Source organism: Opisthocomus hoazin, chromosome 3 (assembly GCF_030867145.1).
Source record: "Opisthocomus hoazin isolate bOpiHoa1 chromosome 3, bOpiHoa1.hap1, whole genome shotgun sequence".
In the NCBI taxonomy this organism is placed as follows: domain Eukaryota; kingdom Metazoa; phylum Chordata; class Aves; order Opisthocomiformes; family Opisthocomidae; genus Opisthocomus; species Opisthocomus hoazin.
The window spans coordinates 15,527,618-15,553,696 of NC_134416.1; the positions used below are offsets into that span (position 1 = coordinate 15,527,618).

At 39.4% G+C, this 26,079-nt stretch overlaps 1 protein-coding gene across 2 annotated transcripts in view; it reads right to left on the reverse strand.

Moving 5' to 3' along the window:
- Positions 1–4,591: 4,591 nt before the first annotated feature.
- MTBP (MDM2 binding protein) overlaps positions 4,592–26,079 on the reverse strand; it is a 34,050-nt gene continuing 12,562 nt past the window's right edge. For both annotated transcript variants that reach the window (XM_075415630.1, XM_075415631.1), the window contains 11 exons: positions 23,736–23,909; positions 22,497–22,610; positions 21,006–21,170; positions 20,506–20,599; positions 18,946–19,101; positions 14,505–14,600; positions 10,893–11,159; positions 9,397–9,643; positions 8,305–8,418; positions 6,545–6,610; positions 4,592–4,988 (listed from right to left, as the gene is read on the reverse strand). In XM_075415630.1, the coding sequence (XP_075271745.1) occupies positions 4,953–4,988; positions 6,545–6,610; positions 8,305–8,418; positions 9,397–9,643; positions 10,893–11,159; positions 14,505–14,600; positions 18,946–19,101; positions 20,506–20,599; positions 21,006–21,170; positions 22,497–22,610; positions 23,736–23,909 (1,529 nt within the window). In that variant the 3' untranslated portion in view covers positions 4,592–4,952. The remainder of the gene's footprint in view (positions 4,989–6,544; positions 6,611–8,304; positions 8,419–9,396; positions 9,644–10,892; positions 11,160–14,504; positions 14,601–18,945; positions 19,102–20,505; positions 20,600–21,005; positions 21,171–22,496; positions 22,611–23,735; positions 23,910–26,079) is intronic.

The following is a 26,079-nucleotide window of genomic DNA, read 5'->3' on the forward strand; positions in this document are numbered from 1 at the left end:
TTTTTGTGAGGTGAGCTTACTTTGTACCCAAACAAGCTGCCTGGAAGGCTGTCCTTTGGTTTTGGGCTGGGGAAAAATACATTTTAAACCTCAGTCATTCTGTTAAGAATTCAGTTACTTGACAGAACTATTTATCGCGTTGACAGAATAACTTTTAAAAATTCAATTTTGAGGTATTCGCTTACTGTTCATGGCGCATTGGTACTTTCTGTGAGCTGAGCTCAGCGTTCACGCGACACTGGTGCTGCCAAGGACAGGCTGAAAGCGTAAGTACACAGCGTTGCTGCTGCTGCTGGCATTTACCGAGAGGCCGTTCAGAGTCACCTGCTGAAGTTCCAGCGCTTTCACTGGTGTTTACACCTAACTGGGCGGTTACAGATGTCGTAAAAAATCCAACTGAAACTTCTGCTCAAGCTTCTGCATTCAAGGAGCAAGGCCAACACGTGCCTTGCTTAGTTCTTATGAACAGTTGTGGAAAAAAGGATGGTTTTCTTCCCCTCTAATTCTTCACTTAGTGGCCCAAGTAGAAAAGCTAACTGCGGGATTTTAAGTTGGTTCTTCCAGTCTTACCTGAGGTATGGCAGACCCACCTCAGGGAAATCCTCAAAAGGGGTACTCCAGAGTTTCACTCTTTTCACAAAATACTGGCTGTAAATTGAACGGTCTGATCAGAAGGGCTGTACAGCAGCTTCACCGTTACTGGTAAAATGTGATATAAGGTGTTTGTTAAAAAAAATAAAATACAATAAAGCTGAGCTGACTGCGTTCAGGGAAGCATACTGGTGTTTCCTAAGAGTCTTTAAGTGGAACTAGCATCTCTCTTAAGGCACTTCATAAATGAGAACACAACTCTTCACGCACTACCAAGGACACCATTGCCACGAACATCACGAGAATTGGGCTTTGCCAATTAAGTGCTATTATTAAGTGCCAGAAAGAAGGAAGCATTTTTCTGTGGAAGGTAAGTATTCCTTTTCCCCACAGGAGATGGGAGCACGCTCCATCCAGCTCTTTGCATTTCGAAGCACAGCCAATTTGAAGTGGACGTTGATCTGATTTCCACCTGCCAAGAGATTTCTTGGTGCCCTCTTCCCCACGTTTTAAGAGTTAACTGGCAGTTCTTTGATTTCAGTGCAAGCAGAATCAGAGCCTAAATAAACGTTGTGCTCCAGATTGCTATTACTCTCGTTGATTTGTGAATTTATCTTACTTTTTGTAAGAGCCAAACCAGCAGCTTTATAACTAGCTGTATACTGGGGCTATTTCCTGTAGTAATACACTATTACTATAGTATATAATATATATATTACTACATACATGCACACACACTCTATTACTATATACACTATTAATATAAAGTAAATGGGAATTGTAAATGGACACTTTTGAATTCAGCAGTGACTTTGATTTGAAAGAGCAAATATTAATAATATACTAGAAAAACTTAAAGTCAGCCTGCTTGATGTCAGTGCACCCCTAGATTAACCAGGGCAAAAGTTTAGTTCAAAAGCACAAAAACATTAAATATTTAAGTAACAAAGATTACAACCTCTTGTGAACGCATCAGCTACTTTTTCCATGTAGCTTTTCAGTTTGTTTCCTTTGTCAGAATTTCTGTGCTGGCGCAAATAATTAGAGGCATTGGAAAACAAATCCCAAGGGAGAACTGGAGAGTCTGTGAATTTGGAAAAGCATTTGTACGCAGGTCAAGTTCCGTTGTAGCTCAGTGATCTTCGTCATGTGACTGTGGTAATACTCGAATAATCATCTCGCCAAGTCATCACCACCACATCAGTGCTGACTTACCCCAATCTTTTATAAGGGCATAGCATGGGTTACGGGTAGACCATAAATGTGTATTGGTGAGTATGACTTGTATCCTGACTTGCAAAAACATGAGAGCAAGCAGCCAAACCACCTACATTAAAGTATGCATAGGGCAGACTGGATTTTGGGTTCATCAGCCACGAAAAAGAAAATAATTTGAAGTTCAGAGGCAGAGTGACATTATGTGCTGTATCACGTAAGTGACATGTTAGCTAAGCTGTGGGGACTCTTAGTGTGGGATTTTTGAACTACAACAGATAAAATAATTTGGTAGCACTGTAGGTCAAATTATTTTGCATGCTTTTTGTAGGCTAAGAGCATGCACAGGGACAGTTATCCCAGCTCAAACGGGGCACAGTGTTATTAAGCCATGATAATGAACTAGCTATCATTTCCCCTAAAAAACCCACAACATAATAACACAGTGCAAATGAGACATGGGCAGCACCGCATTAGTTCAGTTCGGGGAACGAAGCAAACAAACAATACATCAAAATGCTTATGTTTCCCTAACTGCTTTCCTGCTGATTATTTCAGGTCAGCCTTTGAGTCTACAGAATTAATTAAAACAATAAACACTGGGGTCTACTTGCTCATGAAGTAAGATAGATCGTATCAAAATCCAGGGCCCACTATGGACACCATAGAGAGGTAAGGGAGGAATGAGAAAATCAATAAAAAATATTTTTAAAAAGCACCTTTTTAAGGAAGCCCTTCTACAGATGCATGCAGATAGTTTTTCACCATGAAAGCCAATTAAAGAGTATTAATTAAATTCCTGAAGGGGATTTGCTTTGCTTGTGGCAGCTAGCCAGAAGTATTCCACACAATGTAGAGTTTCTGTACTTTTGCTTATCAACATGCCTAATTTATTAACTATAATTTATTTTTGTAATTACAAGTATATAGAAACGCCCACAATTAAGTAGGAAATGCAACTTTCAGTGGCTTGCTTTAGTATCTGGATAATAGTATCAGCATTCAGGCTGAGGATAGGAGATTATATCTTAAGGCTTTTCTCACTCTATGTGAAAGTATTTATACAATATTGGATGTTAAGGAAGATCAGTATCTTGATTAGTTTCTTGTTTTATGGGCAAAGCATTTTAAATTTAACACAGTAGAAATGTAAGTCTTCATGTATTTTGAAGTGTTTGGGTCACAATTTCTGCCTTGAATGCAAAGAAATGTGAACCGTACACACTAATTAATACATTGGAGCGATTTTGTGCATGCACGTATTAAACAATTACTTAATTATCTACCTTCATCGTGTTGCTATTTCACCAAATCAGTAAAACCCCTTAAGTTATTAACCTGGACGCTATGAATGTGTGCCTTTTTGCAGACAAGTGTCAACCCGCTCCAAGACGCACTAGAGCCTGCTGTCACAGTAAAACGGCGACACAGCTTTCCTATGGCCGCTCAGAGTGCAGTTAAAACAAGCACACACCCACAGATAAAAGGTCTTGTAGCATTCAGGAGAACAATAAACATTGGAAGGAGGGAACAGAAGAGTTAAATGCAAGATCCTGTTAGACAGAAAAAACCTCCTTAGGGCCTGGCTTTACACAAAATAGAATTAAGCCCAGAATAATGTCACAAAATCAGGAAGGCTCTTCAGAGAACAAGTAGATTTTACAGTATCAAGCCTAATCTACACATGGTTTAGTTCAATTATTTTTTCATAATACTGAGTTTTGTTTGTATCAGTATTGCTTAATCCAGTTTCCTTCCACGAGAATACAGCAAACGGTAACACTGCATCTCTATCAATTTTGTACCTGAAGGGGCCTACGAGAAAGCTGGAGAGGGATTTTTGAGAAGAACGTGCAGTGATAGGACAAGGGGTAGTGGCTTCAAGCTGAAAGAGGGTCGATTTATATGGGATACAAGGAAGAAATTCTTTACTGTGAAGGTGGTGAGGCCCTGGCATAGGCTGCCCAGAGAAGCTGTGGCTGCCCCCTCCCTGGCAGTGTTCAAGGCCAGGTTGGACGGCGCTTTGAGCAGCCTGCTCTGGTGGGAAGTGTCCCTGCCCATGGCAGGGGGGTTGGAACTAGGTGATCTGTAAGGTCCCTTACAGCCCAAACTATTCTGTGATTCTGTGATCCTGTGTTAGTTTATATGATGAATAGGAAATCCTTACACCGAAAGCTGTAAACTGTATTTTGGTAGGAACTCCTCACCTCAACACAATACTAACCTGAATAATCACACTAGTACAAGCCAGCTACACGTCTGCCACCTCAGCAAACCGAGGCCGAATTTAATATTTTACTGTGCTTGCAACTTGGGTAGAAATTATTCTTTCCATTGCATTTCATCATAGCATGCCAGCTCTTTCACAGCTCTCTCAATCATAATTACTGCTATCGGTTTGATTTTCTCCTCTCCTGTGAAAAGAAATCTCAGCACTCTGTTATGAACTGTTTCTAAGGAGTGTAACTAAAAGTACACTTGAAATTATCCTGGAAATTCAGCTTGTCAGACAATGATCCTTTCTTTACTGGGACTTTGCATCAAGTTTCAAAAGACCTGCTTTTTTGTTTTTTTTTTGCTTTTTTTTTTTTTAGTATACTATGACAGAGATAATTGTGACTCGAATTCAGTTATGTTTGCTTTCACCTGCGGAATAGGAACTGTTCTTATTCTGTATAATGTCGACAGCTGGCACTGTAAACAGCTGTTTATACAACAGTAAGTAGTAATAAATATAATAGAGGTCTTCACCCAAAAAAGTAAAACAAAGTAGTTTTGCTATTAAAATTAAATCTGTTGGGTCTTTATTCACAGACAAAACAAATACACTGGTTAAAAAACACACAAAGCTTTATCAAACCAAGTCAAGCCATATTCCTTTTAACAGTGAAACATAATAAATACTCCTTTAAAATAAAACCTTTTTTCATTTGCATTTTTTTTTAAATTAAAACTTTCAGTATCAAAAGTTTCAAAACCTGCCACTGTGCTTGAGAATTAAGTCTATATAATTACACTGACCAAAGTCCTTCTGGTGTGTAGCTATGTGTGCGCACATGTTTGGCAGGAGAATGTTTTTCTTAAAATCCGAAGTGCTCCGTCTCCTCAATTTCTAGGAGGGCGTGAATAGCAGCCAGGCAGTACCTCTACTTGCCAGTCTTCTCCAAAACCCATTCAATCACCTGGGAAAATAAATGAGAAAACAAACGATTTACATAACTCCAGTTCCTGAGAGCAACTTAAGAACATCTCATACACTTTATCAATTCTTTCTTTATCACCACCTCAATCACCACCTGTGTGGTATTTACTAAACAGGATTTAAAAGTAATTCCTTCAAAAGGAGAAAGAGTTGGTAATAAACTGAGAGGATACACCATTACCCAAGAATTATATTTAACCCTATAGAACACCTTGTCTTTAGAAAAAGGGATTTTTATTTGCCCTGAATTGAGCTACTTCATGCCACTCTTTCCATGTACTAGCAACACGCTGCACACACAATGCTAAACAGCGCGTGTTTCCAGCACAAAAAAATTCCTAAAGCTGTAAAAGAAAGGGTAAAGAATAATTTGTACACTGCTGTATCTACCACCATTATTACTGCTGTTTCCCAGACAGGGTAGTTCTTCAGGCCACTGACAAGTCCTGAGCAACTATATTATTATTTTGTTAAATGAAGGTAGTTTCAAAGTATTCTCTAAGACAGGGAGAGATGCCCAGCTTAAGAGATCCCCCATTTTAATGCCTCTCCTTCCGACAGCAAACATACATAAAACTACCAGTTGGTCTCTCCAGACAAAAATTGTGGTGAGAAACAGTGTATCAGCACAATATCCCAGTTCAACACCAAACATTGGAACCCATGTAGTTTTTGAAACCTTATCATCTGTAGAAAGCAATTCACAAGAGAACAAAGTACAGAACACAATAAATATTACTCTCCTAGAATAAATTCTGTGGGGATCTAGCAGTTTTCCTTAAGAGTTTGGGGTTTCTTATTTAACTACCCCATTCCAAATCCTTCCATTTAATTTATGATTTTGAGAACTGTTCTGTAAATACACGGGATCGTTTGTTTTTTTTTTTTTAAATCATAGAGTCACTTCAGCATGTTTTTCAGAATTTAAATCAAAGACTTACTTAATTTCTGGAGGACAGGAGTATTTACTCCTGTCATTTGCTCTGCGCTACGGTTCATATAAATCTTACCTTACACACAAGTAAGCTCATCTGATATCCCTTGTGCTTACAGTTATTCACAAGCTTAAAATTACTAATTTTCATTGCTTCTTTTAAGAAATTTATTTCCTTTATAGATGCCTTTATTGCTTCCTAACCTTTGCAAAGAAATGTTATTTCCTTCAACAACACGGGAAGAAGAATTCCCCAATGATCCAGGCTTTCTTTCAAATGAAGAAAAATCTCATCTCTCCTTTTTTTCCCAGTGATGCAGAAACCTTTATTGCCTTCATCTCCATTTCTCACTGGGCCACATCATACTGGCAGCTATAACTAGAATACCATCTAAAACCTGAATATATGCAACTGGAAATTTTGCCACGGGACTACTGATTGAGAGAATGTGTTTATGAGATCAGAAAGTGAAACGAGACCTACAGTCAACGGAATGCATCTCTTCATCTCAAAGTTGTGGACTAAACCATCCTACAGTCAAACTGCCACCACCACATTTAGCCTTGGCTAGTTACAGGAGCAAATAAACAAATGGTCTTACCTGTTTAGCATTGTTATATGCTGTTTTCTTCATCTCATCAAGAAGTCCTCTAGAAGTTTTAAGATCCTAAACATGAAACACAAAGCCACAGATATTAGCAAACTCACGTGCTCACTCTAATTTGGATTATAAGAGCCCTAATAAGCAGGGCGGGTCTTACCCTTTTATCAACTTGTGCAGAACCACAGAAGAATTATTTGACCTTTTTTTTAAAATAAATAATCTAAATCTATTCCAGTGGGTTGCAGCTTTCCCTACAGTAGTCCAAACCTAGTACTCACGTGTGCAACTGAGCCTTCCTAACCTGTCGCACACTTCCAGAAATTATTTTTTTTTCTTAAATGATATTCAAAGTTCTTACAGCCTTGACTGAAATCTTATTTCTATACAAAGATGTAAATCAACTGTGCGCTTAGATTGCAATACAGAGTTCTAGCAAAGAACAGAGAAGATGGGGAGAAAGAAAATCAGTGTAAGAAAGGAAAAACCTAGAATGTCTTGTCTGTTTTGTAGTCCAATCAGCCCAACCTAATCCACTCTCTTGAAACAAAGCAAGCACATAACTTTGCCTAAAGAGAAAGGAGAACTAAGAAAACTCCTTTACCACTTGTCTCCAAAGGAAGGCGATACCTATGGTATCATGCTTCTGAAGCAGCAGACAAGGATTCAAAGGGCTCCCACAGACCTGGAGCTGCAAGACAGTTCAGGAGAACAAAGCCCTGCTACCCCTCTCTCTAGATCAGCTTTCCGAAGGACAGGATCCCTCCAGTACTATTCCTTTTGCTCTTCTACTTGGAATTCAGCGGGGAACCCATCTGATTTGCCCTACTCGCTCATCCCTACACACAGCTCTTTCTGATTTTGGATTAGAACATCTTCCTTCGGGGCATATTTCAGGGAGATTTTGGGAGTGCTTACAGAACGACTGCGCGACTGTGTTCTAATTACTTAAGAAGTTGGTTCTCATCAGCAAGATGTTCTAATTGTCTGTGTAAGCATTCAGCCCTCTTCAATTGCAACTTCATTTAGCTTAAATCACCTTTACTGAAGTTGACTAAACTGAGGCAGTTCACAAATAGCTGTAGGCTAAGTGGATGCAAATGACCAGAAACAGCAGCTCAGACGTGAGCAACAGCTTTTAAACACCCTGTACTGTAATTTAATTTGTTTTGGTGCCCAGACTAAGCAACATGGGCTCAAGCATTGACTCATAAAGTCCCCTAGGTATTGTGGAAAAAACTCTCATCTCCTCCTAAAAATGAGGTTGATGCAATTCTACACCGTTGTGCCAAGTCAGTATGCGTTAGATAGTTGTGCACATTTACAAGGACTTCTGTGAGCATGGCAGGGAACTAGAATTTCTGAAACAGTTGTGCAAGCTACCTATTCAGCCAATAGCCTTGGAACAAGGCAGAAGCTGAGCTGTCACAGCTATGGCTGGAGACAGCTACAACAGCTAGGGAAAACAATCTAGTATAAGCGTGACCTTTCCTAACAGACCACTGCTTTAACATATTATCTCACATAAAAGATTACTGCTTTGTAAGGTTTAAAACAAAATAAACAGCCACCAAAATATAATGTAAAACTAGCTTCTGCATTTGACAACAAGTCCAAAGTTTTATCCACACACTCTACACACTACTAGGAAACACTAGCTTAAACAAGTCTCAATATGACACAGCCTATTTCAAGTTTTCTTCAGGACTGGATTCACTTAACTAAGAACAAACAACTGTAAGAGCATGTCTTCTAGTTACCTTTAAGTAGAACTTTGATATCTCAAATAGACGCTGGCTGCACGATGCAAAGCACTTGTGATCCTTTGCAATTCCCTGTTTTTGAAGAGTCTTAGCAACCACCTCCTTCAGCATCTTGGAAAAACAGAAACACCCTCAAAAGTTCATCCTGATTATTGGCATGAAAATTAGTCCAAGGGAGAAGAAAAAAAAAAAAAGAACATACTCTCTTTTTTGATCTTGCCTCTGTCATTAATCCATTGGCCAAATGCCGTCAATCCACTGACCAAATTTGGGCAGAGTTATTTAACAATCCATTTCCATTTCCTTTATCTCCAAAATAAAGGAAATGCTTACAAAGCAGTGTAAAGGTTCAGTGAATATTCATATGCGGCCCAGAAGACAGAAAAAAATTGATAATGGCTTGGGTTTTCTCTTCTCCAAAATAATATATACATTTTATATTAATTTTCTACATTTCATGACTCCTATATTGATATCCATTCCCACCTTTATTATTGCTAGTTGTTATCTCTCTCAGCCTTAATTCCCTGGGCTTGACTGTGGCCTTTTAGTACTTACAGGAGGCTTATAAGAAAGACAGGGACAAACTTTTTAGCAGGGCCTGTTGGGATAAGACAAGGGGTAATGGTTTTAAAGTAAAAAAGGGTAGATTCTGACTAGATATAAGGAAGAAATTTTTTACAATGAGGGTGGTGAAACACTGGATCACGTTGCCCAGAGAGGTGATAGATGCCCCATCCCTGGAAAACATTCAAGGCCAGGTTGGACAGGGCTCTGAGCAACCTGACGTAGCTGAAGATGTCCCTGCTCACTGCAGGGGGGTTGGACTAGATGACCTTTAAAGGTCCCTTCCCACCCAAACTATTCTATGACATAATACTCCGTACATACTTTTTCATTCCTTGCTTCTGCAGCACTGTCCTCAGTGCCTTCAGGATTCACTTACACAAGTGAACCAAATTAAATTTAATAACAACAAATAGAGATGAAGACAGCTCACTTAGAGTTAAAAAAAAAAGTAAAAAATCAAGTCACATGAAAGAAGTCAAGCAGATGCTTTTTCACAAACAAAACAACATAAACCTTTACCCTTGTATGTTTCTGAGACCTCGATTCCTTGGCTGGCTTTGAAGTCTCAGATTCAGTTGCACTTCTGTGACTTGCTGATCCAGCCTTAGTGATTACTTTGTGGGGCTGACCAGCCTGTTTCAATGGCATCGAAGCTAAAGAAACTGATCTCTCAGTGCACTTCCTCATTACCACAGCTGTGTAGTGACTCCCACTACTTCCACTTGCCTGAGAGAGGAGGGAATCTGTACTCTCAGATTTGGTTAGCCTGGAATGAAAGGAAAAAAAAAATAAAAAGGGTAAAAAGAACTTTTAGACTCTGTACTGACTCTTTTGGTGCCTTTGTTTCTGCTTCAGAGGCTGCTGCTAAGAGTATTAAGTAATGTACATTCTTGCAAACAGCACCTGAAAGCAGTAGACAGGATTCTACTACATAACTTCTTTTGTATTAGAAGAACACTTCACTAACTGATTTGGTCTCCGATATGTAGATCCACTGCACCTCTGATTAAACAGTCCAGAAACAAACTGAAGAAACAAGATAACTACAAGAAACTCTTTGCGTGAAAGGGTAGTTTTGCACACGGACCCCTCATCTAGATGGCTAGGAAAAGCCAAGTTTGCTGGCCTTCAGTCTCAGGATAAGACAAAACTTCCTGAAACTATCTAATTTCTTTTGGCCCTACAGGAATATCACAACTATGGGAAGTTGGGTGTTACAATTCTACAGGAACATTGTAATGCTTGATCATTCAACTATAAGAGTGTTTGTAATTCTGAAACTCCAGTTTATGAAGTGCTAAGTACGATCGCACCTTCTTTTCTAACTGGTCAGTAAGCTGCAAAAGATATGGCTATTCCTAAAACCAGAACTCTGTTGCAGGCTTACTGTGATTAGACCACAAAGGGTATCAAACTAGAAAGAAGAAAGAAGTATTACAGTAAAAAGTGAACTCAGAAGTAGTGTTACATAGCAGTTAATTTTTTATTGATGCAAAGAGTTTGCATCTTTAGAGTGAGGACAAGGTACAAAGGGAAGTCCTAAAAAATAGACTTCCAGAAAAGACTTTAATAAACAAGGCTGACAATAAGTTTGAATTTTGGTACGTCATCTTACACCAGCAGTTCTTTGGATTAGAAATTCAATTACTCTGCTTGTACAATGCTTGGCTTTCTAAACCTTTAGTTGTCTATTTGTAGTGCAACAGCACTGACAGTCTCGGTCCCAGACGAGGCTATCTGTTGTCTTTTCAAAGGCGCTTGAGACTTTGCAAGACAAAACCCCAAATCTCTTAAATAAAAGGTGCCTGTGTTGCATGGTTTTGATTAATCTCGTGCTATCAATGAGAGGTCACACTTGAGAAAAAAAAAAATGAACCTACAGAAGAGAATTAAACAACTAGAACATTTGCCTAGATAGTTTCACTAAAAACATTTTAAGATGAAAGAAAAGATGCGTTTCACAAGAGACTACTGAAATATTTCATGCTAAAGATTTATTTTATTCAGTGCATTACCTTTTCTTGGGATGAAAGCAATCCAAGTCTTTTGCTCTGCGTTTTAGCCTTGATGCCTCTGTTTTGAATTCCCTTTGTAAAGACTCTCCATCAGGGACACTTCCAGGCTCTGACAAGACTGCAGGAGACGGGAGAGGGCTCAAGACAAACGGCACAGGGCAGCACTCTTTGGTGCAAGTAGTCTGAGTTTCATAACGAATAAGACGAGTTTGAAGTTCAGCATATCCCACATCTCTCTCTAAAGCTCTTCCGTTATCTAGACAGAATCTGAAATTGAAATTGGTGAGAGATCTGCGAGAGAAAGTCTCTTGCTTTATTACAATCAGAAAAAAAACCAGAACAACTTACTATCGACTATCACACAATCTCCAAAACTTTTTATGTTTGGACTGGTGTTTTGTTCTGAAAGATACCTTCAAACAGCCCACTAAATTAACATACGTCTGATGAATTTAGCTATATTTAAGTCTAACATCAACAAAGAAGCTGAATAATATACTGCTTGTAAGTCTTCACCCTGTGGTCTTACAAGTAAGATTTCCATGGACATGAGTAGACTCTTTTCCTTGAACAATAAGCGATGGATTAGGATGCTGACAATGGATTTTTTTCTCCTTAGCCCTGTGTTAGATTTGTATCATCAATGTCCCTATTTTAGATTTCACTGATTTCGTATTCAGTCCATACTTAACAGATGTCACCCCTGTTAACACACTAACCAGTTAGACTCTCCAATAAAACAGTGATGAAGACAGCTCTGAACCCAAAGACATGATGAACCCAGCACACCATAATGGATACGGAATTTTTAGACCTTGCAAGCATCCACCAAACCTTTGAGACCCAGAAAATACCAGGTTATTATACATAAAATGATACACTCTAAAATGATAATATGATTATACAATGTGCCTCTGTTTCTTCCTGGGAGAATGCAAATTTCCTAGTCAAAAAAACCTCCCAGCCAAACAATCCCAGATGTCTTCAGCATGTATGCCATGAGAGAATCACATAGGAAATGCCTGAAGAAAACATCCCAAAGTACAATATATGTAATTTGCAAGTTACAAGTGCTTCAGTAATCCCAAAATGCAATGATACTGACATAATTTTAGGACGAACCAGGTTGTGCCAAAACCTAGGCTGCTGTGAGATTGTATTAATCAAGTGTAACTATGAGGAAGATAGGGCATGGTAAGTGTTTTAAATGCAATTTAGTACAGATTCTTTGCTAACTGCACTCTTTGCAAATGCAACCTTTAGCTTTGTCCAAGATAAGCACTGGTACATGAGAAAGTCCCATTTTTTAAATGTTAAAAATACAGAAGTGTCACTGAACAAGCACAGGCTTCCCAGTTTACAAAGAATAAGGTGGTTTAATAAATGAAAACAAAGAAACTGTACTAAACATGGTGGAGCTGAAAGAGAACAAAACATACTCATGAGATTACAACATTACAAAATGCATCCTAACTAGCTTTTCTTTTGTGTAAATGATCTCCAAGATTCCTTGCAAGAGATGAGTACTTCATCGCCCAGTAACTTACACCACCTCTACTGCAAGGAAAGAGAACAGTACTATCCAGCATCATTCCATCCTTTTCTCTACAAGCATTCTGAACAATGGGACCTACATCTCAGCCCACCCTCCACACTACTTAGTGATGTTTCCTACTCTTAGGAACTCTAGACATATTCTTTACTTTTATTTTAACACAGAGTTACGTTAAATTGCTGGATCTGATTTTTCTGCTTTCTTCATATGCAGGGAGAAATTAACTTTTCTAATAGCAGACCACTGAATCCATTTCTACAGCTGAGTAATACTCTCTACTAGAATAAATTCATTATCTGATAACAGTAAGTTACCTTACAAATTTCAAGGTATTTAATTTTCCTTATTTATATTCTCAGTCCCCTAAGCAATCACATCCCCTACAAAGATAAAAATGTTTTTATCTTTAGAAGTTAAATTGCCATTTGACTCACTCTGCTTTAACGGCAATTACTTTCTCTTTGCAACACAGGATCCAAGTGTTTGGCACAGGTTCATTACACCAGAAATCTGATTTAATCATAACTGCTACTCCTGGTGTTGTTGACAAGACTTTACTTCCAAATATAAATACAGCAGCCATGCGGATGGAAACTGCAATCACAACTGCGTGGTACAAAACACACCTGCTCCAAAAGACCGTATGCTTCCTATGATACTCTTGCTACAATATATTCTGGATGTACATCTTTGGGCTCCTCCCTTCCACGCTAGTTTCTATCATCTCACTCTACTGCTTCCCTCCCTTACTGCTAGCACATTCCCCTTGTAATATTAAATGCCAGTGTCCCCCTCCTCTCCACAATATCCCTCTGGGCTCTACCTGTTATATTTTGCTACGAGGAGAGGCAGCACCAGCCATGCTGTGCCTGCTCTGCATCCCCATGCACCCTCCCTGCAGAGGTCAGGCAGGTCAGCAAGCCACCATGCGCCGACAGTCAACGGCCAAGTGATTTCTTCCCACACCTGGGAGGACAAATCTGCATTTCTCCTATTGGCCCAGTTGCCTCTTTGTGCTTTTTGTTACAAATCTAAAATAGCTAAAAGGCTGATGAGTTACCACTCAGAAAAAGAGAAGAAACAGATAGCTGAACAGATAGAATGACTGCTTCACTTCCCTAGAGAACGTGGATAAAATTACCAGGTATTAAGCACAGGCTTAACCAAACTATAGGTGAGGTTGACAAGAAAAAAAATACTAGTAATATCATTAGTCAAATTCTGATAAACTGAAAATGCGATTTTAGGAGGCAGTAGAAATTTGCATGAAGACCAAACTGCCTACACTTGGTATCCGCCGCATTTCTTAACATATACTGCGTTAAGACTAGGAGTCTGTTCACAAGGAAGACTTACGCTGAGTTATCTCCTCTTGTGTTTGTCTATGTCCTTTTCTTCTTCTCCTCACTGACAATATTTATATTCTTCTAAATAATTTTTATACAGTTACATCACATGATGTTTGCCTATCTGAAGCTCTGACAACTAACTAAAGCTGTCTCTCTGGGACTAAATATGCTCCTAACCACATCGATCCTTTTGAAAATTCTTGCCGCTAACGCTTGCCTGCTGGTGGTGTTTTCAGGTTCGCTGACCACAGAGGTAGCTTCACAGCAGGTCTCATAAACCTCACGACTGTTAGTCTGAAAGTGGCTACAATTTAATATTGAAGTAGGAACTACACATGTAATTCACTCATGTGCTGCTCCAGGGATCTATTATGTGCCAACGAACCCTCTCCTCCTTGCCACCTCCAATTCTCAATTAAAATTTTCGGAGACATTGAGAATAGCTGCAGCAGTACAACTTAGAAAAAAACACCACACCCAAAATCTAAATGTTTTTACATTACCACCAAGGCAGGTGTGTTGCAATTTAAACCAGTGAATAAAATAAAGGTAAAAAAGGGAGAGGTAGCATGTGCAAAGTTGCTCCAACAGAGGAAAAGGATACACAAAGTTTTCCATAATTAACGTTCACGTTGCTTGAAATGTTTCTAATTATACCTTGAACGAAAGCTGAAAAACAATTTGGGGAAAAGAAGCCAGGAAACTTACTCAAGTCCATGATAATGGCATCCAGCTGCTTTTTCAAACGGCAAATCTCTGAGTTGCTGAGGAGTAAGCTCTGGTGTCAAAAGGAATGCGTTTTCACTGAAAGGAAAAAAATACAGATCTCTTAACTAGGTACAGTCAAGATAAATCATACTTCCAGAAGTCAGAAACAAATGTCTTGGCACAGGAAGACCAAAACAGCATGTCTTGTAGCTAAGCACCCGGGGTACAGCACCAATGGAAAATTAAATCTCCACTGAAGCGAGAATCACAGAATGTTCGGGGTTGGAAGGGACCTCTGTGGGTCATCTAGTCCAACTCCCCTGCAGAAGCAGGGTCACCTACAGCAGGCCACAGAGGACCTTGTCCAGGCAGGTCTTGAAAATCTCCAGAGAAGGAGACTCCACAACCTCCCTGGGCAGCCTGTTCCAGTGCTCCGAATTTAAGTTCAACTAACTAATACCTATTGAGCTATTATTATTAAAGAAGCTCTTTAACATTTCCACCAGTTTAGAGGCCACTGCTCCAAATAATTTATCAATAAAACCAGACAACTATAACCCCATATCACAACGGGGGCACCTGAGTAGTAGAATGAACTGACAGGAACCGGGAACTGATGTCCCATTTCACAGTCCAGTGCTATATTCCGTGAATTCCTTCCCTTTAGCTTGAAGCTGTTGTCTCACCCAACTAGTCACCTTTCCTAGGCTTCATAATTAATCACTTGTCTCCTGTGATATTTGAGTTCCAGCTAGTAACTCTCTGCAACTACATCATATGAACGTATCTGAAATTATTTCAACAGAATAAGCCATAGCAAGACAGAAAGAGCTTGCAGCCAGATCCTAGCATACCCTGTAAAGTCACATCCCAATTATCTCTAAAGAAGGGAAGAGATGACGGCAAGAAATAGCCGTATCTGAAACGTATGCACTGCTTCAAGTTTTATTCACATAGACTGTCTCTGCACCATTACCATTGGAAAAATTATCTGGCAAAAACATTCAGGAACAATGTGATGCTGAACCTAGCAAGATGTCCATTTAGAAAGACTGTCAGCCAAAACTCTAATCTATCAAACCTCTATTTAAGCTCAAACATGGACAACACGTGAAAACTCCTTTAATTCACCAGTCTCATTCTGCTCATTCACCAGTATTCCTTCTGCTGGTCAGGAAAATCTTTGGGTCTGTAGTCACTGTGTTTGAACATCTACCATGCAAAGCCAGTAATTATTCCAGAGAATCTAGTCAGAGCTCCTGCTAGGGGGGCAAGCAGCGAGGAGCCCAGGGTTCTGCCAAAGGCAACTAACAGCAAACTGGTACGCCAGAAAGGGACTTGTTCACCACCTCCCAGACAACCATCTAGCTGTAGATTTTCCTAGGTTTTCTGGTTTCTTTTTGGATCAAGTGGAATACATACATACAGCATTGGCAGACCTTGCAGCCTTCAAGCAAAAACATTTAGTCTGCTTTATTATGAGGAAATGCTGAGGGAGCTAGGATTGTTCAGCCTGAAGAAGAGAAGGCTGAGAGGCGACCTTATAAATGCTTACAAATATCTCAAGGGTGGGTGTCAGGAGGATGGGGCCAGACTCTTTTCAGTGGTGCCCAGAGACAGGACAAGGGCCAACGGGCACGAACTGAAGCATGGGAAGTTCTGTCTGAACATGAGGAAGAACTTCTTCCCTCTGAGGGTGACAGAGCACTGGAACAGGCTGCCTAGGGAGGTTGTGGAGTCTGCTTCTCTGGAGATATTCAAGACCCGCCTGGACAAGGTCTTGTGTAGCCTGCTGTAGGTGACCCTGCTTCTGCAGGGGGGTTGGACTAGATGACCCACAGAGGTCCCTTCCAACCCCTAACATTCTGTGATTATGCGATTATCTAGAATCTTGATTTTGGCTTTATACCTCCCTTAGACATCCAAGATCTATAAGTATTACAAGAGAGACCCATAGTAATGTACTACATAGCAAAGGTTTCGTCATCATACTTTCTCTTAACAACTGGCAGAAATCCAAGCAAACTGGGGCAAAACCCCTCAAATTCAGACCTCACTCAGCTATAGCTCAAAGCAAATGCTTTAAAGTATTTTATGCTACAAAGCTTCTCTGGAGGCTTTGAAAAGTCAGGGATTAAACCCACATTTTTGTAGCAAACAAATTATTGACTTTTCCCACACAACTAAGTGGAATGAAAATATTTTATGTTACAGCCAAAATCCTAAATCATCTGCACTCATTAACTAACGACATTGTAGGAGACTCAGTCTTCACTGGGTATTTTCTAACTTGCTTGAATTCTCCACTCAGAACATCTTTAAATGAGTTTCAAAACTCCAATAAGTACTTCGAAAAATCTCTAAAACCCTACAGAACCTTTCCCTCTCACGTCCTCTTGATTTGTTACATATAAAGAAGTTTAAAAAAGGATCAAGGGCTGTATCCAATAATTCCATTATACATTCTATAAATCAACATTAAAAAGATCAATAAATATAACTCTAGTGACTGCCAAGATTGTCTTGCCTGCCTAGCATTCTATGACACACTGCACAAACAGTATAGGCTCTGCTTCTGCATACACTATCTGACTTTTACATAGGTTGGCCTTCAGTCTAACAGATGTGCAGATCCTGAAAATTACTCCACTGACTCCTCGTATCAATCTTCCTGCTGCAAAAGCAGTGGTTAACACACTAGCACCAGCGGACACGATAAGGATGAATTCTTACAAAGCAGTTAGAGTACACAACCTTCCTTTAAGGAGCACTTTACCACATAAGACTACAGATAGAAATGCTGGAACAGCATGACACGAGACAAACACAGCTCAATAGGCTCAGCTATTGCCTGTTTTACACTTTATTTGCGTTCCCACCTAGTCGCCCCTCCACTGAATGACAGAAATCACACCAATAAAATTCACGTTCTGCCACAGTAGAATCATAGGTTGGAAAAGACCTCCAAGATCAAGTCCAACCATCCACCCAACACCACCACGCCTACTAAACCATACCCTGAAGTGCCACGCCTACACATTTTTTGAACACCTCCAGGGATGGGGACTCAACCACTTCCCTGCACAACCTGTTCCAATGCCTGACCACTCTTTCAGTAAAAAAATTTTTCCTAATATCCAATCTGAACCTCCCCTGATGCAACTTGAGGCCACTGCCTCTCATCCTATCGCTAGTTATTGCTAGTTACCTGGGAGAAGAGACCAACACCCACCTCACTACAACCTCCTTTCAGGTAGTTGTAGAGAGCAATAAGGTCCCCCCTCAGCCTTCTCTTCTCCAGAATAAACAGCCCCAGCTCCCTCAGCTGCTCCTCGTAACCTTCACCAGCCTTGTTGCTCTTCTCTGGACATGCTCCAGCACCTCAATGTCCTTCTTGTAGTGACGGGCCCAAAACTGAACACAGTACTCCAGGTGCGGCCTCACCAGTGCCGAGTACAGCTGCACGATCACCTCCCTACTCCTGCTGGCCACACTATTCCTGATCCAAGCCAGGATGCCGTTGGCCTTCTTGGCCACCTGGGCACACTGCTGGCTCATGTTCAGCCGGCTGTCAATCAACACCCCCAGGTCCTTTTTTGCTGGGCAGCTTTCCAGCCACTCCTCCCCAAGCCTGTAGCGTTGGATGGGGTTGTTGTGACCCAAGTGCAGGACCCAGCATTTGGCCTTGTTGAACCTCATACAGTTGGCCTCGGCCCATCGATCCAGCCTGCCCAGCTCCCTCTGCAGAGCCTTCCTACCCTTGAGCAGATTGACACTCCCACTCAACTTGGTGTCATCTGCAAACTTACTGAGGGAGCACTCAATCCCCTCAACCAGATCATTGATAAAGATGTTAAACAAAACCCGACCCAAAACTGAGTCCTGGGGGACACCACTCGTGACCGGCCACCAGTTGGATTTAACTCCATTCACCACCACTCTCTGCGTTCGGCCATTCATCCAAATCACCGACAGCTAGTTTCTCCAGGAGGATGCTGTGGGGAACAGTGTCAAAGGCCTTACTAAAGTCCAGGCAGACAACATTCATAGCCTTTCCCTCATCCACTAGGCGGGTCACCTGGTCATAACTTCTGCTTTGCTAGAAAGGCTCGTTTGGAAATGTACACGTATGGTGGCGGCAGCTTGTAGGAGACCCATGGCAAAGGTCTACTGGCACACCTTTGCACATCAGGTGATTATCTGGTTATTTAAATGCATAGGACCAACATCTGGCCACTGCAGACTTTGAAAGAACTAAATAGCAAGACAGACTGGAGGACCACAACCATTGATCTCACTGGCAGGCAGGTGATGCAAGGATGTCGCAAGTTGCAAACTCAGATCCAGTTAGGCCATTCTAAGACTCTCATTCAGTCGTTCACATTCCCCTACATCAGTTCCGAGTATGGACTTCAGTGGTTTTAATATGCCGGATTCATACCGTTTGGGAATTTGTAGTGGCTGAAGATCACCAACTGGTAGCCCCTCTGGTGTGAAATATTTCAGTAATTCTTTAGCATCGAGCAACGTCAGTGACTCCCTCTGGCTATCTTCATGCCCCAGCAGTTGCTCAGATGACTGTGCAAACATAGAAACTCTGAAAAAAGGAAACAAAAAAAAGACCAATCCAAGGTTTTTTTTTTTCTTTTCACTGTAGTAATCTCATTGCATTAAAAAAAAAAACCCCACCATCGCTAGTCTGGAGCAATTAAATGTATTTCCAAAGTAAGATGAACAAGGTTGCTCCTTGAACATTTACATGAATGTTATGATATATGATAAATTATATTTGATGCAAATTCTCTACCATCCTACTGAAGAAAGCAATTTCTTGAAGATTTTATAGCTTAGTTATGAAATACAACAGAGTAAGAACATTATTCATCCCTTTTGTCTATTTATGGACCTGTAAAATCAAAAATTAATCCCCATTTAAGAAAAAAGAGACATACAATATTCAGCAAAGGAACCAAAAAGCCACTACTGTATGCAACTCTCAACTCTATTTGTTTTAGTGTCTTCACTCAAGTATAACAAAGATCACTCTTTACTGTTAAGCAACATGCTGTACGCTGATTCAATATAAGGAGAAGATAACCAGTTCCGAATACAATTAAATAAACACTAACTGACTATGAAACAGAAAGGTCCTTCAGAAAGCTTTTCAAAAGCTGATTAGAAGGAAGAATTTTACCTATTTAAGAAACAAAAGCCAATAATAATAATAGCCATGCAAACGCAGATATTGCACGTGAGAATTTCTGACATGCAGAACTCCAATCTAAGCCATGGCCAACGATGGTATTTTAAAGACAGACAGGGGCTGGAAGTGACTAAGAAAAAGGCAATTGGACACCTGACTCTAACGGTCTGTCAGCAAAAATGTTAAGACCCAGCAAAGATCATTAAGTCTTATACAAAAGCGAGAACTAAACTGAAATCAATAGGCTCTACTAAGTGACACAAAGGTCTACTACAGGTTTCACTCAAATAGCACTGAAGGAAAAAGAAAACTAAATATAGATTTCAAACATAAAACCAATAGGACCTTCAAAATTATTTGAGATCTGATACTATGTCTTGACTATTTAGGAAATATGAGGAGATTAGAAACACATTGTACATGCTGACAAAAACCGCTGTACTATCTTTCTACGCGTGTTGGGGGGAAAAAAAAGCTTTTTTATGTTTTTCTACTATAGCTACTATTTTCTAGTAGTGCCATTTTGGTAATTTAGTTTTGGAACTATGTTACTTTTAGCTCATTTTCAGCTACATTTTGTCAATTAAAAAAAAATTCAAAACAATACTACTATAAATACCAAGAAAATACACCTTTGGAAATTGACAGAAACTTAGTTTTAGCATTAAGCAATGTTTCCTCCGAAAGCTTATGAATATAATTAAAAACTGTTTACAAAATGGCTATCAACATATACAGTTCCTCTAGAGAGATGTTCAATGGCCACTACAAAGAAAATCTCCCATATTTAACCATTACCTCATTTTTTGTTTGCTTTTTTCAGAGTTTTCCAAATTCTGAAGAACATGTCTTTCTGGCCACTCCATTGGATCTAGCTCCATTAAATCAGATTCTGTAAGGAATATATGATGGATAACCCTTAACAGAAGTAAAGAATCTTATTCTTTAAAGAAATATATATCTGCATATATACTCCTCTTATCTATCTAGATGTTCTACTCCTTTTATCTACCTATATGTATGTACATATTCCTTTATCTATATATAAAAGTATAAAATATAAGGACAACCTGCCTGGTGCAGTAATCAGAAACGTTTTCTGCATTTTTATTTTTTTTTTGTTAAGGAAAAGAAAGGAAATAGTTAATGCAAGGGTAATTTCAGTTAGAAAAAAAAGCCTAGAAAGCTTCCATTTTTCCCCTGTTTTGGTAAAAGACTCTCCTTCTTTTAGTGAACAACAGGTATGAAAACACATCAAAAGAGAATAAGCAGTGTATTTTCCAAATAATGATTCTTACCAGAGATCACAGTGCATGACCTAGTTTCACTGGCAACCTTCTCTAGAACAGGTTTAGGAAGACTGGTGTTGCACAGGTCCAAAAAACATTCTCTTGTAAGTTCTAACATGTTTTTGAACTCCTCAGTAGAAATAACTGGAGGCTGCCCGGTCAATTCCTTTCTCTCTATAAAAGGAAAGAGAAAGAAAGAAAAGCTACTGCACTTGCTAAGTAACAAAGAACAACTGGAACCTGTTAAAAAATAACAAAAAACTCCCCACCCCAAAACAATAATGCAAGTACGGTAACTTGACACTTACTACTGTACCCTTAAGCAAGGCACAGGTGGTTATTCCATAGGCAAGTAAAAAAAATTTAGCAGTGAGAATAGCTGAAGCCACATGTGAATCACCTTTCATTTCTGTATATGTGCATTTCCGAGTAGAGATGAACACCTGGACTTGCTGAGCCTGAACACGAAAAGCTCCAGCCTGCAGAGCCTCCTACTCGTCTTATTTTCACTGCTGTTGCAGCAGTGTGGCTCCAACATCACAGACAATCTGTTCCCGTCTCTTTGGTCAGAACACCAAGGGTCAGGTAATTCTGATATGATTTTGGATGACTAGCAAATCCCAACCACTCCTATTCAGCCTTCATCCCAATGGAAAAGAGCAGCCCACTCGAAATAAACTAAAGCACAAAATCCAAAGCAGCCCCAACCTCAGGAATAAGTAGAGAGGAATCTGAGAAGGACTGCCAGTTGGTAGGGTGAGGGGTGGAAGACAAGACGATTAGCAGAAATCTTATTTTCCTTAAGCTGGTATTCTGTTAATGATAATACACTTAAATTCTCTTCACGGTATGCCATTTTCAATAATCTAGTCAATCTCTCAGAAGCGTTTTTTGTTTTAATTGAGTCTCTTTCAGCAATGGTCTTAGAAAAAAGCAGGACAGTCAAAAGTATTTCTCTGCAAAGTCATGAAAATCTACAGAGGAGGATATTTCAGTTATTATTATGAATGATGTATCAAGATAAATGTAACAAATTTCCAATGCATACTTCTCCTCTGCTGTTCAAGACTTTTGCAAGAAAGAATAAAATAAAATAAAATAAAATAAAATAAAATAAAAATGGAAAATTATAAAACAGAATTCTTATTTTTGTAAAAGGTACATCCAGCAATAAGATTTTTTTGGGGAAAAGCAGCTTTAAAAATAAGAGCAGAGAAAAAAGTTAATTACCACAGAATTATTCCAAAACTATGCTCAAACTTTCAAAGTCTTAGTGTAACAAACACCCCCCAACTTTAAGTTCAGCATTCTCTTTTCCTCAATATCTAAGTCATTATCTGACATACAATCATGGGTATACTATAAGTTTCTTTTTAAAGCTCCACATTTTTCTTCACAAAGTGATCAACCCACTGGTCAGGTGAGCTGTCACATTCAGTCAGAAATTAAGACCTTTTAAACACTCGCTTGAGAACTACCAGTGCTCTCCTCATTACTTACTGAGATATTCCTTCAAGGCAAACACTTGGAGACGACACAGTTGCTTTTCTTTCTGTACAATCTCCTCTCCACAAAAATGTGGCAGAGACTTGATAAAGTCAGCAATACGAAAGCCTGTACAGATTAGGAGAAACCTATTATTTAGATTCTCTCATATTACTTTGGATACACCGAGTCATTACTTCTTAAAAAAGACACAAAACCAGCAGACATACAAATTTCATATTCAAAGGAAAGAACCAGACTTTCAAATATGGCTAATCAAAATTAAAAAAAAAAAAAGGAAATTAATTATAATTTAATCCAGACACCAGGTGGATAAGTTGGAATAGATGTGTGACCAGTATTCTTGAATTTCGGTACAAAAGCAATATAATGACAACACAATTAACATGACTGACATTTAAAGAAGGTAAAAAAATCGTAATTTTGATACCAGGAAAGAAAAGTTTTCTCCTAGCATGTGGTCAAGGACTTTCAGTCTCCCGTCACCACAGTAATGGGATTTTAATTGGGACAAATGGTAAGCAGTCAGTCACACCGCACACAGATTTATTTCAGTAATAATCAAATAAGAGGGTAAGATGCAGGTCACTGTGCTCTTTTTCGTTGTGAGTGTTACTGAGAGCAAATACACAAATTAGCAGAGTTATCTAGTACGTGTAGTTGTAACAGGACAACTATTCTAAGATAAATGTCTACATACATGCTCTTACCCAGTGGAGCAGCTGATCATCTGACAGCCCATATCCTAATCACCCTGCAGTAATATGGTCATCCGCCAGGTAACTGAAGACATCATCATGAAATTCAACTTGCCTGCTGGCCTTGCAGTTTTTATTTTAAATCATCAGTGAAACAGGCTGGTCAGCCATTACACCAACAATCCATACTTTAAAAATTTTAATTTCTGCAAATTTGATTTGCATTAATATTACCTGGATGCCTCTGTATATTAAAATATTTACAACTAATCACAGTTATGAGAAATGACTGACTACAACTGTATGTAGTTGGTTTTTAAAATATGGCAGTAGCAAATTGTGTGAATAAATAAGCTCTTATTATATTTTTTATCAATTCGAAAAAACATCGATGAAAGAATATTCATAAAAATGTAATGTTTCTCCTTGTTTTCTCCCTTTTAACACAGGCTGGAATGAATAAAAGTGACATATAAATTTTAGTAGCGTTTGCCTGCACTCAGATACTCTTCAACAAATAAGTAATAACTCTTACCTGATTCTGTTTCTTCTTCTTTTGTCTTTAGCTTTCTATTTACTGCAGCAAGAGCGGCTGTACCATTGATCTGGCTAGCTGCATGAATCAAGGTTGCTTTACATCCTCCAGAGCCATTGCCTTGTAGCAAGAAATAATATCGGCAAGATTCTCCTTTCAGTTCAATTTCTGGAACTTAAAAAACACCAGGACATAACTGTGAAACACTGTCAGGAAAACAGCTTTAAAACGAGCTATAACCTGCCATCAAAATTCTTTCACTTGCTCTCTTCTGTGAGAAATCCTAAAAACATGTTTTTAGGAGACACACTAACTACAGCTGGTATTTACCCCTTAAACTACAGCCAAAAACTGAAGAACACGCAAAAAAAGCAAGCTACAGCAGCAAAGACGAGTTGGACTACGCTGCTGGCTTAAAACTAGCACGTTACCAGCACCAAACTGCTGTGAACACAGTGAGGCCAGCTTTCTAATGCAGGCTCCAACGTGCATCTGGCAACTCTCACCGCCAGCCAGGGGAACTTCCTTAATTGGTCTTAGTCAAAGGCCAGTCTTCAACTGGCTAAGTTATATTTCCACCGTGAAACAATGAAGAGTTAGACAAACACTGTGCTAGGTATCTTCTGGTTCTGCTACGTAAAACAAGGCGTTTTTGCATATGTGGATTGAAATAATGGTAAATGTTCGCTGGAAGAACATGTACCTGGAGAAGAAAGAGGCAATATTGTACACGCTTTTCCCAGGGAAGCTGCATTATTAATATGAGTTTTGCTTACTGCTTTACACTTGTGCATAGCCTGGGCGAGAGATAAACACATTCTATTTTAAAATCACACACATATAGTATGCAGTTCTGAAAATAAATTAACGTAGGAATTAGTAGTAACATTAAAAGGATGGGCTTGCTATCTGCCTACACAAAAAAACCCATTTTTTAGCACCTCGGTAGATGTAGAAATTGAGAGAATGAATACTTCTTAAGGTACTAAGTTTTAAAGGTCAAATCACTTCACAAGATATTTGCAGTACTATCTCAATAAATAACTCAAGAAGAGCTTGCCGGTTTTTTGTACTACATATTTTAAATATAAAGTATTCCAATGTTTCTTGAAAAGTTTATGTTGTAGGGGGAAGGGAAGAGATGGCAAATCCCACTATCTCTATATATAAACTATATAAACTCAAGAAAAAAAGGAAGAAAGGAACAAGAAAGCTAAAAGATTCCAGACACTCTTTCACTATTATCCTGTTCCCCATTCACCTAGCAATCTGAAATATTTTCCCCTTCCAGTTTACCTTGGCATCTCAAAGTTCATTCCTCATGGGCAAGCTTTTATTTCTCATTTTAATCTTACCTAGTATTTGACAACTACCAATTCAGAGAATTGCACGTTCCCATTGACCGAAGAGATCGTTGCTTGCAAATCCTTAGTATAGTCAGATTAGCGGTAGCCACTAGAAAAGTTTTCAGCTAAATGAGCAAATATGTCTAAATGGCCATGTTTCTCCTCCTACTCAAAGTTTTGCTCAAGAGGCCTAATAACCTATTGCATATTACTAATCACATTACAGTTAATACTTGTATAAAACCCTTCCACTGAACTATCGGGCAAAGGAGATCTTGCAGGCATCTTGCGCTCATCTGACTGCATTAGCAGTATCTCTCCAATACACTGTAAATGCTGCTGCTGTGATCGTTCCTATAATTACACCCTCTCTGCTCTGCTCTACCACCTCCAAACATGCGCATAATTTTGAATCTAGATACAGACAGCCTCACTCACAAGAATTCAGCTTCTTGCCCTGTTACATGGCTATTCCTAATTCCTCTCAAATTTTTGCCTATCCCAAAACCTGAAAGAGCATCAGTCTTTGTCAGCCGTCCTCATCTGCATACTCGTTTACAAACAATACCTTCAGCAGGCAACAGGAGTCACTGTTCCTTGGAATCCGTAAGAATTATATACTTAGACCACTGTATAAACAACCAAATCACGTAATAAGACAGAATCCTGTATCTTATCCTGCCCTAGATAAGCACTTTAAGCACTGGGCTATCACCAAGCTCCTTTTAGCCTGATGTTTTTGGTCCCTACAAACCTCACTATCACTACTCTTACAGTGCCTCCACTTGCAAGGCAGCATATAAAGGTGAATATATCTCACCTAAAATACTGTCTGACTGGGAAACTCCACCCCGTCTTCATCTGCATGATTCTGTTCTCTCACTTCCTGAATAACATTTCTAAGCATTAGCACACTGTGTAAGGGGAGTCAGCTGCCATCAGCACAGCCCCATCAGGAAGAAGGGGCCTATTCCCAATCGCCAGTTAAGCACACTGGC